The sequence below is a fragment of the Acanthochromis polyacanthus genome, chromosome 15 (genome assembly GCF_021347895.1).
Source record: "Acanthochromis polyacanthus isolate Apoly-LR-REF ecotype Palm Island chromosome 15, KAUST_Apoly_ChrSc, whole genome shotgun sequence".
Lineage (NCBI taxonomy): Eukaryota > Metazoa > Chordata > Actinopteri > Pomacentridae > Acanthochromis > Acanthochromis polyacanthus.
In genome coordinates, this window is record NC_067127.1 from 15,592,926 (window position 1) to 15,612,082 (window position 19,157).

At 41.3% G+C, this 19,157-nt stretch overlaps 1 protein-coding gene across 2 annotated transcripts in view; it reads right to left on the bottom strand.

Moving 5' to 3' along the window:
* Positions 1 to 19,157, bottom strand: part of macrod2 (mono-ADP ribosylhydrolase 2) — a 415,173-nt gene continuing 396,016 nt past the window's right edge. Inside the window, exons 14-18 of one of the 2 annotated variants that reach the window (XM_022198433.2) lie at positions 18,970 to 19,116; positions 18,246 to 18,311; positions 4,502 to 4,540; positions 3,895 to 3,966; positions 1 to 1,359 (exon numbers count right to left, since the gene is read on the bottom strand). In XM_022198433.2, the coding sequence (XP_022054125.1) occupies positions 1,337 to 1,359; positions 3,895 to 3,966; positions 4,502 to 4,540; positions 18,246 to 18,311; positions 18,970 to 19,116 (347 nt within the window). In that variant the 3' untranslated portion in view covers positions 1 to 1,336. Of the gene's footprint in view, positions 1,360 to 3,894; positions 3,967 to 4,501; positions 4,541 to 18,245; positions 18,315 to 18,969; positions 19,117 to 19,157 lie in introns of both variants that reach the window. The other variant, XM_022198432.2, reaches the window with a different exon arrangement.

Sequence of the window (19,157 nt, forward strand, 5' to 3'; positions counted from 1 at the left end):
TTAAAAGCTGACACATGGCTTCCGCCTTAAACTTTATTAGTTGTTTCTGTTATAGTTTAGCAAAGCAAACATCAAAGTATGAAGGCATCGTTTCATAGAACTGTAATTCATCTGATCTTTAGTATGGCACCACTGAAAATAATTAATGATTCATACCGACATTTAAAAGAAACCCAAACCATTTTTTTAAAAGTTAACTGAGGAAAAACTAAGAAATGATTAACAACAGGTATTAGCCATTACATGGTGTACTTAAAAATACAAATCATCTGCGAGCAATGCACAACCAAGAATTCCTACTTGGACCACCTCCTCAGGTCTGTGACTGTGATTTTGTAGTTTGATATGAAATAAGGCAGATTCCTTTAATACAATTATAGACAATCTGGTAAGGAGACAAGCGAAAGCGAAGAGGACTGTAATTCCTGTTTATGTCTGTGAAGTTCAAAGCAATTTTCCTGCATGCACTGGAAATGCCAAAGAAAACAATGGGGGGAAAAAAGAACTAATTGATTTGTTAAAAGACACTCACATCTTGGTTTGTGGTCACGGGCGTTGATGAACAGTTTCCTGGTAAAACGAGTTAAGCTGCAGTTATGGCAGTGGCGGAGATGAGAGGATATCAGTGATGTTCGCAGATGAAAGGCCTGGGAGTGGCACATCGCCTAACAGACCACACTCTGAATCAAGGTATTGGCTGATTTGACTAAATAATGGAGCTCGAGCTGCAACCGTGTGTGAGGAGACATGGCAGGTGTCAGTGTGTCACACCCCAAAGAGTCTTACAAATGCAGGGTGTTATGTCAGATATCCCATTGTTTAATGTTGCTATGACTGTTATTAGTGTCGTTGTTTGAGTTGCACAAACTAAAGGATGGTTGATGTTAAGCATCATCCAGCCTGGAGTGTCAACATGCAGGAGCTGTGGCGGTTGTCCTCTGACAGCTTCACCATGCTCTCACAGTGGGTTTATCAAATAAAGAGACTTGAACCTGGTTTATCTCATTGCACCCAGCTGGCAAAATGATGTATGACTCTAACACACAGTGAGGTATGGCTCATCTTTTCTGGTTGATATGTTCAAGTCCTATAGTTAGGTTTTGTACATACATACATATACATACAGTACATACATACTTCAGGGATGAATTGTTTCTTAACAAAGAGGGAGGGAGGCTAAGTAGAGTTGGGAATGTGAGCATCTTGAGTGAGTAACTGGTTGTCCTGGGCCAGTGTCAGAGCCCATACTGACATGGGCCAGTCTGACACCAGAGTGGTTGGCCTTCGCACAGTTTGCTGGCTGTCAGATGAGGTTGATTGTCTTCCCCTCAGCTGGTCATTCTTTCTTCTCAACAGTGTCTGGATAGAAAACAGATGTGAGACATGAGAATACTGTCGCACAAAACAGCATTTTTTTTTCTCCACATGACAGGGTGTCTTTACACAGCTTGAAATTTGTGTCTGCAGTAGTGCACATGCTCTGTAGTGCTCCAAATGTCCACCAAGCGAACTCCAAGTTGACTAGACAGTGGTATAAAAACAAATATGCAAAGCTCGAGGTTGCAGTCGAATACTCTTTCATTTAGGAGAAGGAAGATTTCTAACTGGGCAAACTGACTTGCAAGTATCTAGGTGACAGCCATGAAAACAGCTGGACAAAATCTAATAAAATACTAACAAAGCTTCTTCCTTGCCTCCTTTCTTATTTGCTTTAGCACAGGACACACTGATCCATCCTTTAAGGAGAGAAAATAGATGATGTGCCACAATTCATAAGGCAGCAACATTCAAAGCGATGCACCATCAATGGCAGACTCACAACAAGAACATGGGTCATTGCATAATTACACAGCATTCTATAAATGCAGTTGGATTCTTTCAGCACCATGGCTGTCTTTTTCTAAGCCCTTAGAGATTGTCCTTCACATCTTTTCATGACCTGCTGGTTAAAAGTCATTGCACCAACAAAAATGAGAGGGATGAGGGTGTGCTGCTTTTTTTTTTTTTTTTTTTTTTTTAGTATTTTCTGACATTTTATAAATGAATCATGAATTGGCTGACTAAGTAATTCCAAGATTAATCAACAATACCATATTCTTCTCTAAAGCCTTACCAGTAGCAATGGTTAAATGTAAAATGATTACTGGCTCTGGAAAAGGCCACCAGGACATTAAATTATAGATTGTCTTGTGTACAGTAGCATGCGGGTAGCACTATTTGCTATTTATCAGTAATGCTTTTTTGGTGGATACCAACACCACATACTGGGAACTGAATGTCATGAGACATGATGGGCTGGTTATTTGCCAAAAGTGTCATCTCCTACGAAGGATCCTGTGCAAGCATACATACACCATTGAAACCACAGACAGGTGAAGTGAAGCAGTGGTCTCCTGCAGCAGGACAATGTGCCTCACTACTCCACAAAAAACAGCTCAGGAATGGGTCAAGGAACATGACCAAGAGCCCAAGTCCTTGAATCCTTAGATTACTGGTCTGATTGAGCATTTGTGAGATGCACCAGAACAAGTACAATCCACTGAAGACAACCCACAAGATTCAAAAGATTCTTTGCTAACGTCTCAATGCCGGACACCACAGGACACCTCCAAAGGTCCTGTCTTTAAACCCTGATGGGACAAAGCAGTTTTAGCGGCACAAGAGGGACCTACATGATATTAGTTAGGTGGTTTTAATGATGTGGCTGCTTGGAGAAAATTAAATGAAATCTATACTGCCCATATGTAAATGCCAATAAAAACCAACGATGTGCAACAAATCAAATTTGGTCTAAATTCAATCTGTGATATTCAAGACTGTGTTCGACAGACAGGTGGATAAACAGAAACTAAGGCTGAGCCGATTTCTCGGTTCTCGTTTCAGTGTGAATAGCAACATGAAGATAAAACGACCGATCGACTTTGTTCAGAAAACAGGGCAGTTTTTTGTGTGATTCTCCAATATCATATGTTTTGATACTGTACTCTGTCTAATTTTAACAGCACACTATGTGCTAAGCACCTCTCTTATACACCATCCCACCCTGATCCACACGGTTGTTTGACAACAAGCTTTTTCTTCTTTGGCACTTTTCTTTGGCATTGTTTAAGCTCTCTCCTTTCAACACCAACCCGTTTGTCTTTGCCAAGTTATTTCATATGCTGCTAGCCTGTCCTATTTATTCAACCCTGACAATCTGTTCATAGCAGTTGCTTAATGAATTTTTTCTACCTGGAAACTCTACGATGCCCAAATCTGAATCCCATTTTTTGGCTCAACAACTCCACAGGCACAAAACAAGTGCCGTGATAGAAATTCAGCGCACTCTCCATAGATGTCTACATTCCAATTACATGCCATCTTATTACCCTAAATCTCAAAGGAGCCCTGAGAATAACAACAGTGTGGTATCCTTATCACATATGATTTATTGGCATGATTATTGCCCCTACAGTCTGTGTTGGCTGGTGGCTGTGTTAAAATAATACACATTGCACACTTGATTTATTAAATGTCTGATAGTTGAGTTTGCAGGTAATTCATCACACTCAATCTCCAAAGACGCGCTGACACACGTATATACCAAAATATCAGGGTTATAGTTGCAGACCTAAAATGGGTAGAGAGGGTTTACAAATGCATTTGGCCCTCCAGGAGCACGTACAAACTGCCTGCCTGCCGCCTCCCCCTATAGAGACAAGGAGATGCAGACAGACAAGGGGGGGGGAAACGGAGACAAGGAGGGTGAAACTGGGTAACACTTGGCTGCACAGCGCTGAGGATTCTCTGAAAGAAGTGAATTTTAATTCAGCAGCTGTGGCCACTAATAAGAACCTACTCATAAATAGAGATGCGTGTGAGATAAGTGGGTGAGTGCTTCCTCCGTGCCCTTACCTTTGGACTGAATGCTGTCAGTTAGAACTGAATCAGGTTCCTCTGAGCTCTCGACATGATCTTTCATCTCCTCTAGACAAGAGAAGAAAAGTAGAGAAGAGAAAGGAAGAGGGGAAATAAGATTGTAAGAGGCAATGGGAATGTGTTGTCCCTCATCCTGCGCAGAAAACGTCACTTTAAACAACCTCTTCTTTGCCAAGCTTTCGAGTCAAGCTGAGCAGGTTTTTAGCTACAATACAGACAACAAGCACTGTCTGAGAGCAGGATTTAAGCTGATGGGAGCATCTCAGTATCTAATAGTAGTCTTTCTGTTAAAACTTTAAGAATATACATTGCAGTACTGACTTCTGAAGCTGACTAGAGCTGCATACCTCTGAAATTTAAGTGCATCTAATATTTAAGCAGAACACTCTGTGACATGCTATGAATGTAGCTGAGTGAGCTGCACAGGCAGAGAAGGATGAGTTGGATGAATGATGATGAAGAAATGGAGGGAGGATGTGTGTAACTGACAGCAGGGTGGAGTGTGTTTAGCAGCAGGACTTCAGTGATGCGTTACAGCCCCCAGAAAGAGTAGTTCATGGGGAGAAACATGATCTTCACTCACCTCCATTGCTGGTGCCAGTGTCGTTGACCTCAGAGTCATCTGTAATGAGGAGCACATATAGACAGACATGTTACTCACCAAGATGTGGATGATAAAAGGCTTAGGTATTAGTGAAAGTAATCATTCTGCTTCTTCTTCAAAGTTAACTCTTAGCAGTAGTAGCAGTCGCAGTGATGAAATGACTTTACGCTCCAAAACGCAGATCATCCTCAGACCAGTCAGAGAATTTCAGAGCAGCTTCATATTCATGGCCTTAAATTTCCATTTGTCCTGATGCTTAATCTCGCATGCCTAGAATTTCAGCACCTTCCTAAAGAGTTGTACTTCGAAAAAGAAAAGAAAAAGAAGAACAAAACAAGTGCGAGAAGGGAGAGAGATGCATGCAAAATTAATTACAGACTGTCATCCCCGTAAGGCAGCCTGAGACCCCCCCTCCCCCACACATCCTTCCCCCCTACTCACATCCTTCTCCCTCTTTATCCCCCTTGTTACCTCTGTAGTCACACAACTCCTTCTTCGTCACTCCCCGAGCAAACCTTCACACTTCCCACTTTGCAGCAACAATCATCCAAACAAAGCACACCATGAAAATAACTGCACTCCCCAGGCAGTCCCGTGATAATGTAAACAAATACAACTGCTTTGGCGTGATAGAAGAGCGCATAGGATCCAAAGCGGTGCCAATGTTCCGTGTGTTTACAGCAACAAGTCTGCGGTCAAGGTTGTGCAATCTCTTAGAGGAGAGCCGGTTCCTCAGTTGTAACTGCGAGTTTGAATACACGTGTCAGGTTTGCCAAGGCTCTGAAACAACGTATGAAAGCTTGTGCACCCTGTAATACCTTTGCTTCTCTGCTAATTTGACCTGGAGGTTGCCGACTATGAAGGACATGTATTACACTATTTTTTCGGAATAAAAGTGATTTAATCTGTTGCAACGTTTTGGAATGAATTTCTCTGCTCGTAGACACCGCTGGGACTCAACGACTGCTAAAAAGCAGGAAGGATGAAGCAACAGTCACACCCCACTTTTAAATTTTGATCTGAAGCATGGGACTGTCCAGCGGGCAAACAACACTATGTTTCTTTTAATATTTATAGCTAGGATCTTATTTTCATAGTTTTGGTAAAATATATGGTTACAGTTATATCACAAATAACAGCACTGTACTCGGCAACATGACAACAAACCTACCGCATACTACACTTGGTTAACCTGAGCATGCTAACAGCTTTGTTTACCTCCAAATTAGAACTGATTTAAATAACTTTGCTTGACTCGTCGAGCATCTGTGTTTTTTGTCTCACTGTTAAAGCAATGCCATTGTGTTCTCAGGTCACTTCAAATACAGTGTTACCATCACCAACAAAAATAGCCACAAGAAAATGAACCAAGAATTAAAATCCCTTAATTATGCATTAATGTCTTCTTATACATGAATCAAAGAAGCAGATTTACCTCCAGACTCACCATAACAGAATAAATTGACAGGAAGCATGTGCATACACACTGTATCACATCTGTACATGAAGAAGCCTTATGGCATCTATAGTAATGTCATGAATTATGCAAACACATGAAAAGATACGCCATTCATTAACACGTTTCCCCATAATCACTTTATGCATATTAAAGCTAATGGCGGGAAACGTGAGATGTGCCTGATGTCGGACCAGAGCCTCCACAATATAAGCTAACGTAGTATCGGTGTGGAGCAGCAGGAGCTCACTGAAGCTCTGGCCTCATTCCAGATGCTCCTTTCTTCCTCTCTCCCAGGTAATAACAACAGTCTTTGTGCTAAGGTAGCATCGTCTTCATCTAATACCCAGCACTGATTAAAACAAAGCAAAAAGTACAGAATTTCAATGGACTGTGGGTCCAGCCGCCCTCTGCCTGCCCGAAACTCAGGGGAAACAGCAATGCTAGTTTGTCTCGCTCTCTAATTTGACTCCTGTGAGCTGACAGTGGAGGGACTATCATTTAGGGGAGGATCTGAGTGTGCTGTGGTAAACACATAAACAAGATGGGGGGGGGGGACTGAGAGGAAAACGGGCCTCTGTCAAGGTTCTGGTGAAGGAGAGGCACAGTCCACAGAGGGCAGATAAGAAAAAGTGAAGAAAAACCGTGATTGAATTGACTCCCTCAGCAGGAAACTGGACAGCTTTAACCAATGCTTCTTAAAGCTGGGACCGAGGAACTGAGCGGTCCTTCACCGTGTCTCCTAGTCTGCATTCTGGTATGTTACTTGCCAGTGCGCATGGTGACAGAATATACATATTAGCAAATGCAATAGAATGAGACCAGGGCAACATACTAGCTACTATATGCATAAATACAACTTAATATGTCTATATATCTATCTATATTTTAGGGGGCAGTGGTCTTCCCCAGCAGCATATTGTGCCCTGACACACAGCCAGACTGCTCAGAAACTGTCAGAGCTACATGGCAAAAAACCCAGGGCCTGGCCTACAAATTTTACACTTCCCAATCCAATCACATGTCCGCATGTACTGGAACAGGCCTGATCCACGAAGATCCCACCCGTACCCCCAGGACTCAAATGATCTGCTGCCAATATCCCAGTGTCAGACACCACAGGACTCCCCCAGAGGTTCCATGTCCATTTGGTGGCACGGAGGGACCGACACAATATTAGGAAGATGGTTTTAATATTGCGGTTGATCGATGTATACACACACACATACGCTTGCATAAACTCAGCAAAGGTGAATGGTAATGAGACTTTCAAAGGAATATTTGATCTGATTCCACATATTTGAACCGTAACCAATTTATCTTTCATTATCTGTCATGATACCATCGGGTTTTGGCGAAGAGAAAGAGAGAGAGATCAAGACAGATTAATTTTCGAGTGAGCAGAGGTCACCCAAAAGATCAAAAACATCTAAAATCTTTGCCAAGCATTTTTTGTCACTTCAGCCTTTCAGAAGTTCAGTAAAAACATCCTGAGGAGAAATCTCACTGAAACAGAGGATGAAAAAATGCGCATGTGCCCACATTTTCACACTTAAGAGACGGCAGAGGAAGGAAGAGAGTTGGGCATAAGTCACCCTTGAATGCAGACAAGCAGAAAATTACATCCCCCCACCTTGCATTCATTTATTAGACAAGAGGTAGTTAGCGTTTTGTTGGTCAGCATTAGTGTGCTGCAACACAATATTCAGACATGATAGAAAGTGAGTTTGAACTGGACAGCGACGCTAAGGTAAAGTTTCAAGGCATCGCATGAATAAATGACACATGTCCCATTAGCTGTTCCTTTCCCTCATTAGTTCTCATCATCGTCCAAATGCGTTTTGTCATGATCTCCAGCAGTTCTGCTTTCACTTCACTTTTAATGGTCTTGTCATTCCAGCTCAGTCAGCCCACAAGGGAGGCAGTCCCTGTGGGTCACCCACACAGCAACATGGGAACCGTCTCTGCTTAATGTTCCAGACAGGAGCCTTGGGCAGAACAGGAGGTTCCCTTTGTCTCCCAGCCACAGGACATCTCACTGTCTTTTATTCCACTTCTCTTCCTGAGCAGTGGAAGTACAAAAAAAAAAAAAAAAAAAAATCGATGGAGGTGTGGAGGTGTCTGTTCCCTACAGTGTCAGTTCCCCAGGAGAATTTCCTCTGTTCATTTGATCCCCAAACCGTAGCGTGGCAGACTGGACTGTTGAGTCCAAACAGGTCTTAGAAGGTTTGATCCCAGACAGATCACACAGGTGTCCAGCTGCTCCCACTCGAACAATGAACATAACCTATCACAACCTCAGTCTGCTGAAAACCATCAGCACCCTATTTTTTTCAATAGTTATCTTCTTTATAGGACCTTCTGTTAAAGGTCTACTAGAGGACACCAAAATCAAATACACTTCAGTGGAAAAACTCGCGAAATGAATGTCTTTCACTGAGGGCATAAAGAATTTCTATTTTGCTTGGATTTATTTTTTGTTTTTGTGTTGCTTTCATGAAGCCGTTGAAGAGCTACTGCTTGTTCAGTAGCATTTCACCTTTAGAGAATAAGGTTTAAAAATGTCAAGGTCTGTAGCAGTGTTTAGCAAATACCCATTCCTTTCAGGAGATGAGAGGAAGATTAAAGTCAGAATGCAAACTGGGTGGTCTATGAGGGCCTAGTCTGTACTGGCCCATGTATATTAAACAAGTATCAAAGAGCCTCTCATTGAACTTTGCTTGCACTAATAGCTTTGGGTCTGATATGTCTACTGCAAAGATAATTAAAGACATCTTTGCTACAGCAAAACAAGAGCGGGTGGACCTCAACAAGTACCCAACCAAAAGAACTAATGAGCTGGTAAATGTGGAAAGCAGCCTATTTTCATATGTTAATGTTAAGTTTGTAGAGCAGGCTTGTGGAAATAGCTTAGCCGCATGAGCTGCCACTCTCAAAACAGTAAAAAAAAGAGAATTTTGTGAGGAAGAGGGGGGGTCAGCATTTGATAGCTGGAGTTTTCTTTCTACGAGATGGAACGCTGTCTGACAATCTGAACCAATTAAAGAGCACTGAGCTGTGACCTGCGGGTTAGAGAGATGAAAACAAGCCTGTTCAGTAAACACTGTGACCGCCCCTCTCTACTTCTATCCTCCCGAAAAGCCAAGAGTCTTCATTAATATTCTGGCTTTCTTCTCCCTAAGAAAAGGCCAAGGGGTTGTGGACACTAAGCAGCATTGTGCTCCCCTGTGGGTTTGGGTAACCTTGCGGTGGTGGTTGTGGCGGGGCAGCTCTGAGTTGGGTCAGGGTCCTCTAAACAGACTGAAAAGGCCCAAGCTCATTACACAGGCTAGGGCCATGCTTGACAAGACGAGAAAACACAAAGTACTCTGAATGAGTGAAAAGAGAACAGGACACCATCTGCTTTGGGGTTAAGCTACTACTCACAGAAAACTGAAGATGATTAGAAGGCACTGAGCGATGGCAGCATAAAATGGAGGTAAAGCTTGACAGCATATGCTGCAAAAAAAATGAAGGGAAAATGACCACTGGCTAACCTTTTGATAAGGCACAGAGTTGGGGAAAAATGAGGAAAGCCTGTAAAATGTTGTCTTCACGGGCAATTTCTCCCACTCTTAATCTCTCTTTTTAGTCTTTTTCTACCCCATACTTTGGCCAAGGTAGTGTGAGACAGTCACTGTGGTCTGTCAGAAGACAAAAGAGGAGATTAAAAAAAAAAGAGGCAGAACCATGAGATACACAGAGATGAAAGGCGCAAGTGAATAACTGATTAAGTGAAGAAGTGAGAGAGGAGAGACAACACAAAAATAGACATGGAAGGGAAAAATGCAAAAGAGGCCTCCCCCTGTGTGACCTACATACCTGCTAAACCTGCTGTCAGTGGTGGCCTGCTCCTCTCTCATCACTCACTGAATTACTTTACATAATCTTTAGACTCTCTGTGCGCTGCTAGAGGGCCTGCTGCATGAAGCTGCCCGCTGCTGTTTTCAATACCTATTGTGGTTTACTATATCAAGGCACAGACAGCCTTGCAGAGGAGCAGTGAATCTGGCGCTTGGCGTTCTGGCTGACCCCCGTGATACATTAAAATGAGACGCACTACAACTGAAGGAGGTGTAGAAGCAGCGTGTTTGTAGAGGAGGAGCTTGGATGTTTGAGAGGTGCCGAGAACATTGCTCAGGACGGCGCTGCTGTTATGCATTGATTTGCAGTTATTAAGCGATGCCTCTTTTGGGCAGTGCAAGGTTTTCCACAGTAGATCATGGATTGGATTGATCAATGTAATCACAGTGCTTGTCTAGACTGCAATGAAACCAGGAGCAGTTGTTTATCATTGAAAGGTCAGCAAGGGAGCAGCTTGATTGGTTGGTTTCAGCAGAAGCATCATGTACAAGTGACTGATAGAGATAGAGTTATGGAGAATGAAGATGTTGCATCAGACTTTATGCATTATTTCCATGGTTTCACCTTTTAGCTGATCCATCCATACATCCATCCATCCAATAATATAATATGTGATCAATTAACGTATCCATAATAACTGAATACAGTTTTTGATTAATGGGTTAACTGTCTGGTCTGTAAATTAACAGTAAAGGCAGCTAGTGCAAAACCCAAAGATATTTTATGATTGTATAATATACGATTGCCAATACAGTAGATCGATATCATGGTAAATATATAACATCAAATAATGTAGAGAGGCAACTAATGACTAGTCTTATGGTTAATAAATTTGTCAGATATTTTTTTCAGTTCATTATTTGGCCAATAAGAACTGTAGAAACTGTGAAGGGTGTTGTACTGCTGTGGCCTAGTTGGTTAAAATGTGTGTTCAGTAAACAGGAGATCAGGGGTTGCAGTCTACATAACTTCTATGTCTAAACTATCCCCTTTGCTGTTGTAATAATGCAATTTTCCCTACTGTGGGATTAATAAAGGCTTATCATATTGTATTGAGTCACCGTACGTTCTGAGCTCAAGCGGATGCCATGAAATGTCTTGTTTTGACTAAAAAAAGCACCCCCAAAACCCCAATTCCATCTACTACACACACACACACACACACACACACACACACACACACACACACACACACACACACACACACACACACACACACACACACACACACACACACATATATACACACACACACACTTTTTTTTTTTTTTTTTTTTAGAATTTTCATACTTGAAAAGCTGGAGTCAGAAAAACAATTTGTCAGTAATATTTTGTCTAATCAATTCATCAACTAAACATTGCAGCTCCATTTTCATCATGCATGGTGTCTTATTGCCTCATTACATTCTGAGTGAATTTGTAAGATAAGAGAAAATGGTCAATATCTGAGAAATACTAGGGAGTCAGGTGCCCACTGACATTTACAATCCTGAGGGTTAAACACTTAAAATCACAACTGTCAGGTGTGAGTCTCAGAGAATTGTTTTCAGTTTCTTGCCTTGGTTTACTTCCGTTTCTTACTGAAGTAGTTCTACCATCAAATCTTCCTCAGTACCTCCAGGAGACAGGCAACCCATGCAGAGATCACTCATCACACAGACAGTGCCTATTCTTTCCATGTGTGTTTCTACAGAACTTATGTGTGTGTGTCACTGTGACTAAAATATGTTCCAGACTTTTCAAAAACACATTTGTTGCATCTGTGCCGCCTGACAAATTCTCTCTCTGCTCAGAGTTGATTCATTTGCCATTTTTGTGAAGCAAACAGTGGGTGGAGACAGGATAAGAGAAGTGATCAAAAGAGGAGCTTCAAAGCAGAACAAAAAAAAACGGTGTCCCCTGTAGCCTGTTAGATGAATCCCTGTCTCTTTGAAGCAGGCTACTGGGCCAGAGGTGACCAACATAATGGACACTGTGCGCATCGGCCTACTCTCCATCTTCAGCTGACCAGAGTCACATGTTTCTCATCAAGAGGAAGACATTACAAAATGATGGAGGGTGCCATCTGGTTCAAGATATTAATCATGCAAGAGTGTTTAAACAAACAAAAGAACTGCCTACATTTCCGCTGTCAGATACTGGAGTCAGTAACTTTGTGAGTCATCATGGCAACAACAAGCCCGTCCCATCCATGTTCATCCCTTTTTAGTGCCCAGTGAAAACAGCTGTTTCTGCTACCTGCAGTTTTCCCCCTATTTGGTTGTGCTGTGTTCACTTTCCAACATAAGTGCTGACATTGTCTTGTTTTTTGCGTGTGGTTTGTTTATTTCCTTGTGTGTTCTCTTCAGTCCATTGAGCTCTCAGTGTGACAGTAAGATGGTTGCTTCCTCAGTGTTGACCACAAAGGGAGAAAGGAGTTACTTTGTGCAGTTCCAAAGCTGAAACTGCAGGGCTAACTAATTTAAGCCAGTTGAATATGAATACTAATGGTCATTTTAAATTTTCATTTATTTTATACTTGAGAGTCCTACAATGGAGCAATGCTGAAATTTGTCTTATTTGTTTTTTTGTTTTTTTTTAGCTGACAAAAAGGTTCATGCATTCCTTTTATTTTTCCTGCTGTATTAAAAAAGTATAACAAAATGTGACCCCAAAACCATGACACAGTGAATTTTGTGCACATCCACACTGCTAAGTCCAAGAGACTAACAGACTCTGAAAAATATTCCTTATTTCGCCAAAGAAAGAAGCTTGTTTGGTACCAAGTGACCTTAATTTAACAAAGCAAGTCAAAAGAAGGAGTCAAATGGAGTTTAAGAAAGAGGAGGAAAGCCAAATGGAATTTAGCAATAAAAGCTACATTAACAAGGATAATGATAAGACTGTGGGTATCCGCTCATGGCACTGAGGCACAAAGCCTCAGTGTGGCAGTGACTGGTGTAGCTGCTGTTACAGAACTTTCACAGTCAGAAGAAGCAATAAAATACAAGCATAGCCTAATGTCTTCAACCAGTGGCAGCCTGCTCCCTCAAGAGCTACACAGTGCTACAACATACAATGTTATGTCAAAAGTTAATTGTGTGCTGACAACTCTTAGCCACAGGAAAGACCGCATTGCTCTCCAGAATTAGATTTACATCACCAGTATCCCATTGCTCACAAAAGACCAAGACAAAAGGGCACAAAACAGCCAATTAAGTATAGCTTGAAATCATTTTTGCTATTGCAGACAAGGGAACATAAATGCAAAGTGCACTTATGCAACAACAAATTCTGAGTTGAATATACCAATGACTTCTGGGATAAATTATTCAAGCTGCAAAAAAGGAAGAGGGACAAAAAAAATCCCTTTTGATTTGCAAAGGATTACTGAGAAATTCCACTCTTTGTACTTGATGTTTTAAGATAAAAAAGCAGCCATACAGAGTGACTGTGCTGTGATACTTTTGCGTATACCTACACATTGTCAGTGGCAAGTGTTCTGGCTTTCAGAAAAGCCATTTGTGTGGGCTTGCTGTTCTGTTACACTCAAGTTGTTACTCGGAGGAAGTAAAATACATAGAAATCAATAATATCCCCCAAATAACCCTCACAAACAAGAGAATAACGTCAATTCTCAAGACAGTTGTTAGAAGGGGATTTTTGAAGCATTTTTTTTATTGTTTGTGGATCCTACAGGGAAGAGAGGTGAACGCATGATGTGTGTATGGTTGGGAACCATATGGCACTTGTGGATGCAGCTGGGTTTTCTGCTCAGAAACTCCCATACAGCGAGCTGTGAGCGGCTGTGGCAAAGCTACAGTGCTAAATAAAGCGGTCACGGCGATGTATGTGCAGCATGTCATGACCAACAGGGTACATCAAAAAGCACTTGGGAGCCAGAAATTTAAAAAAAACGAAGGCAATCAAGTCAAACCAAACAAAGGAAAATTCAGGGAGTGAAGATGGAGTGGAGTTTAGTTGAGTTGTTGTGATGTTTCTAACACCACAGGTCTGAGGAGAGGAAAGGAAACAAAGAAAAATCAAGGGAAAGAGGAGCAGGGGGGGGATGTCAGCTCTGCGCTCATGTAATAGTGCCTTGTCTCTGCTGTGTTGAGACTGAGATTTTTGTGATGGCCTGCTGGGTCTGTCTCTTCATCTCCCCTGCAGGGTCCCTCCTGCCTGGCTTTAGTATGCCATTATAGTCTGTCCCGTACTCGTCTGTCTGCTGTGCATCCAGCCATCTCTCTAAAGTATTCTCAGTAACATTCTTCCATAGTCAAGGAATTGCTTTCACCCAATGGTCAGCCTCTACTAAAGTCCAGCTTTATCAAAGGCAAGAAAATATAAGGAGCACTTCCACACTGAAGCTTCTGGTTTTGTTTTTAGGCAAGAATTGAGCGAACTCAAAGTAACACTGCTGGTCACACTTAAAACGGCTGTAAAATAGGAAATATTATCACAGAATAGTCACAAACCTCAGTCAGATGTGTGTCTATGCATTGTAGAAAATGCAAATGCTTTACAGGGGAAACTTGCTTAAAAGTTGATGGGGAAGAAAGATGAGCTGCTGTTTACTCAGTGGCATTGAGTCTGTGCAGCCATTAAATCTTACCTTTGGAGCTCAGACAATAGCTATCGACTCCTGTAGGAGAATCACACTCCATGAAGGAAAAACAATTTCTGTTCACAACTCAGATTTATTTATTCCTTGCTTTAGGCAAAGACAGTCTTATTTTAATTTATGGGTGTTCCATGGGCTCACTGAAGCGGGTGCCCACTCACACAAGTCACCAACACAAGACTTGCTGAGCAGATATTCCAAACACAATAACAATATAGCTCCCATTTTCATTTTAAAGTATGTTATGAATATTCATAAATATAGGCTGCTTCAATTCAGGGAGCCTTGTAACATCCTCACTATCAGCCAGAGAATCTTATTGCCATTGCAGAGGGTTATCTAACACACACAATTCGTATAGTGGAGCTTGCAGCCGGATTTAAAGTAGAAAATCTCCCCTCTGCCTTCCTCCTTACATGCCTTTATTTAACGAGGATTTTCTAGAGAGCAAAACCCACAGATTATATTGGATATATATTGTTTGGATTAAGGCTTTTGGTTGCTTGCAATATCAAACAAAAAACATCTATGGAGTTAAGAAGCGCAGGACTAAATGCATATTTACATGAGCAGACCTGCAAAGTAAACAACAGATGGTAATTTGAACTGATAAGACATTTGCAAGTGACCTGTTCAGTAGATCCTAGATCTTTAAGGGAGTGTGTGTGGAGTGAATAAATTATTACACTAACAAGTTATAATGATGGTGGCAGTGAAAATGAATAAAACACAAAGCTGTTTTATTTAGCTTGGTATTATTTAGTGTGACAGAGCTGCAACTGAGATACTTAGCTGTGATACACACTTTCATATGTGCCATACCGAGCTATGTGAGAGCAGCAGGGTGTCAACAGACTGACAAATGGGAGCATGTGGATATAAACGTGCAAACGCAAAGCAAGGCTGCTGTTTCAGGAAATGGTAGAGGCATATCTGTCTTTACACATCCTGCAACGTGTAATCACTACTGTGTACAGTGTGACCTGTTCATCATGAGGTTAATCAGTGAGGTCTCCTGCTTGGATAACGTTCAAATAACGACAACGTACCAAACTGGTAATTTTCAAATACAATACATCCACAACAGCAGGTGGTGTCTACCAGATTTGATGTCAGCTAAAGTCCTGTGAATCAATTAACATGACTAAACAATTAATCGATCATCTAGAAAACAGTCCCCAACAAGAGCCAAGAATTTCTCTCTGAATTGCTCTTCCTTGAACTTCTATTTAGGAGGATCAGATTTATGTTTCATTTTGGCCACCGTTAACAAGTTGGCAATGATGGCTCATTTCTAAAATGGTGATGTCTGAGATGACTCTGTCACCTTGACACAGGAGAGGAAATATAATCAGAGATGTATTTTTAAATGAGTGAATCCTTTCCTGGGGAAACTAAGCAACATAAACGATGCAATATTTGTCCATTGATCTATAAGATTTTGTTTTAGGTGCATGCATTTGTTTCATAAATGCCTTTATGTCATGATTTCTCATTAATTGTGCCCGTAAATAGCTTGACTGTGAAATAAAACAATGTCAGTAACATTAAAAAAATGGTGTAAGATAAAACCTGGAGGCTTACAATGACACCAAACACACATATTCATCCTCTGACTCACATGTGTGTGCACTTAGATAACAACCTCACAGTCCTCTGTGCTCAAATTGTTTGCTTCATTATTCAATCCACCTATCATTATGAGCCATTTTATTACTCCTTTCAATGAAGCACCTCTATGGCCATGAGCAGGCGGCCTGATTACAGTTATTATTTTTAATAAAAGGTATTGGCTCTGAAATCATTTGGTCTTGTCCTGTGAATAGCTAGTTACGCATGGCTAAGCCAGGGTGCGTTGGCCTGCATGAGATTCAATATCTGAGACAGTTTGGGTCTGCACTCTGTCTAAGGCTCTGCTCCTCTACACAAAATGCAATCTGCCTGCAATCAGGAGTGACACCACTGTTTACAGCCTGACTCTGCCACCACACAGCACACGGTCCATGGTGTGACCGAGACAGTGACAGACAGTGTGGCAGCTCTGGCAAAACACACAGGCTGGAGAGAAGCTTTCCAGGGAAGGAAAGCCTGTAGTGCTTGGAGGATATATTCAAACGGCTTTTCACAGAGGATGGAGAAGGGTATCTCAGATGGATCTATCTGGAATGTCCACTCTCACCCTAAATTAATTGAATGTCAGTCAAAGAGAAAGTGAAATGGAGGTAGGAGAAGGACTCAGACCTTTGTGTTAGTAAAGTGGTGAGAGAGAGGTGGCTAGGGGTTCACAATTCTACCCTTAAATTCTCCGGAGAGTACACTTAATAAGTGAGAAGCCACTGAAAAATGGGGATAAATAAAGACAGACATCCAACGTGGTCAGAAACATAAAGTGGGGCTACACCGAAAGAGATGTCACAACACAATGGTTTGTTCCTTAGAGCTCGTGAAACAAGTCATTGGTTTCATTGGGGTCACTCTCTCTCGACCTTGCTATGTGAAGTGCCTTGAGATGACTTGTGTTGTGAAGTGGCACCGCATAAATAAAACAAAACTGAGCTGAAGTGAAAATTAATTAAGGCCAGATGTATGGAAATCTAGCTTGAAGAGATTTGATTTGACCACATTGAAACGGACTACCTTATTAGATAGATTCTTCTTGGAAATAACATTTTTTTTTCCATTTAAGTCCTTTAGGGAGTTTGATATTGTTGGTTGTTTGCATTAAGAAAATTCTTAATGCAAACAACCAACAATATCAAACTCCCTTTCTCAACACTTTACGACACTTCGACCCTGTCTGTATCACTGTGCCCCTAGCCATTTGTTCCTACAGGAAAGTAAAATCCTTTATAACAGGTCACAAATATATAGTTAAAAAATGACAAGTAATTCTGTAAAGCAGCTAAATACTCTAGCTTTCAATACATTTTACTGAGCAGGCGTATATAGCGAATTTATTGAGGATTATTATCATCAGTAGATTAAGACATATTTGTTGCTCCAGTGAGTATTTACAACAGCAGGGTGGTGGATGTGGGAATAACTCTAAACAAATAGTTCCTGTGTTAATATAAGTCAGTGCAATGGCTTGGCTCATTGCTATCATTGCAATATCCTGTATCAGTTGTGTGCTAGCAACTCATTATGCTAAGCTATCTATTGTACAAATCTGATGCATCAAAGAGCAGTTCCACACCAGACTTCAACAGGAATAACATCAGAGCAACACCAGCCTGTTTGGGTGAAATGGCACAAGTCTCCTACAGTTTGTCATAGATTTATATAAGAATTATTAGACTGCGTGCAGTACGTCTGAAATAACTAAGACAGAAATATCTCACCTTCAACAAGCAAAGCAAACAAAATCTACAGAGAAAAGAACAATGCCTTCTTCGCTTAGCTACAATGGAAATTAATTTTAGAATCTGAAATGATTTGCCGTTCTCAGCATCTCCATCATAGCTTTATAAGATGTGTGAAGCCGCCTGAGGCTCCCGGTAAACCCTTGTTCCTCATGTACAGAGCGATGCTACATGGGTGATGAAGTAGATCTCAGATAGGCAGAGATGGATCCCAAAGGAAAACTAGTGTTACTAATACCAGACAACAAAAACAACGCCGGCCGTACTAATTCAATACACATGTATACAAATACATCAAACTGAACAAGAAAATCACATTGATAGAAAGTCAGTCATTCAGACCCTCAATCATCTTTAATCAAATCACATCCAATCAGATCCGAGCAAATCGAATCTTACCTTCCATCTCCACAGTGGACTTTGCTGTGTCGTCATCTTCCATCTTTGCAGGAGGCTGCTCCTCATCTGCTGGAAAAAGAAGCAAAGTTGGGATGTTTGTTTCACTACATTTGCACTGCATCAGTGTCTTTGTTGACAAGTGACTGCCACAATATTCCTGCAAAAAGAGCATGACCTCCCTCTTCATCAGTCAAATCAGCTTTGTTAAAATGTACATGTGCTATGGACTGTGAGGCTCCAGAGATAGAATACTGTGTCCATGTCCAATCTGTAATGCTGCCCACAGTCTGAGCCCCAAGTTTGCCACACTTGGATCAGCTTATTCTTTGCCGGTGGATAACATTTACATAATACAAAGAGAACTAGAAATAATAATAACAAGAAAAAAACAGAGCAGGACATCCTTACAGTGTTTCATCTTCCAGCCATGTGCTGTAATTTTAGACTGCGGGCAAATCAAGGAATGTAAACATCTGTGTTTCTATTTTGCTATGCTGCCATTATTTCAGTTGGACAGACTTATTCATACCTGTCTGCCTCTGTGCCCTGTGGATATTTGGCCATGTACAGTGAGAGAATAAAATGAAACACAAGGAAAGAACACAATCACCGGAATCATTTTCAGTTCTGTAACGATTTTTGTGTCTGACAGCCTGCATTGCTCAGAGGTTTTGATGCAAAAAGATAACAAAAACACACCGCCAAACTGCCCCTATGTACATACCTTTGTCTTCATCTTTCTCGTTGTTAATGCCTTTTTCCTCACTGTTGTCTTTATTGTTGTCACTGCCTGTATCTTCACCTTTGTCTTGGTTTTCATTTTCATCTTCACACTGTTCTTGAGTCGGCTCCTCGTTGGCTATATTTTCGTCTGAAGGCACACAAAATAAAAGGGAATACATTTTGAAGAAT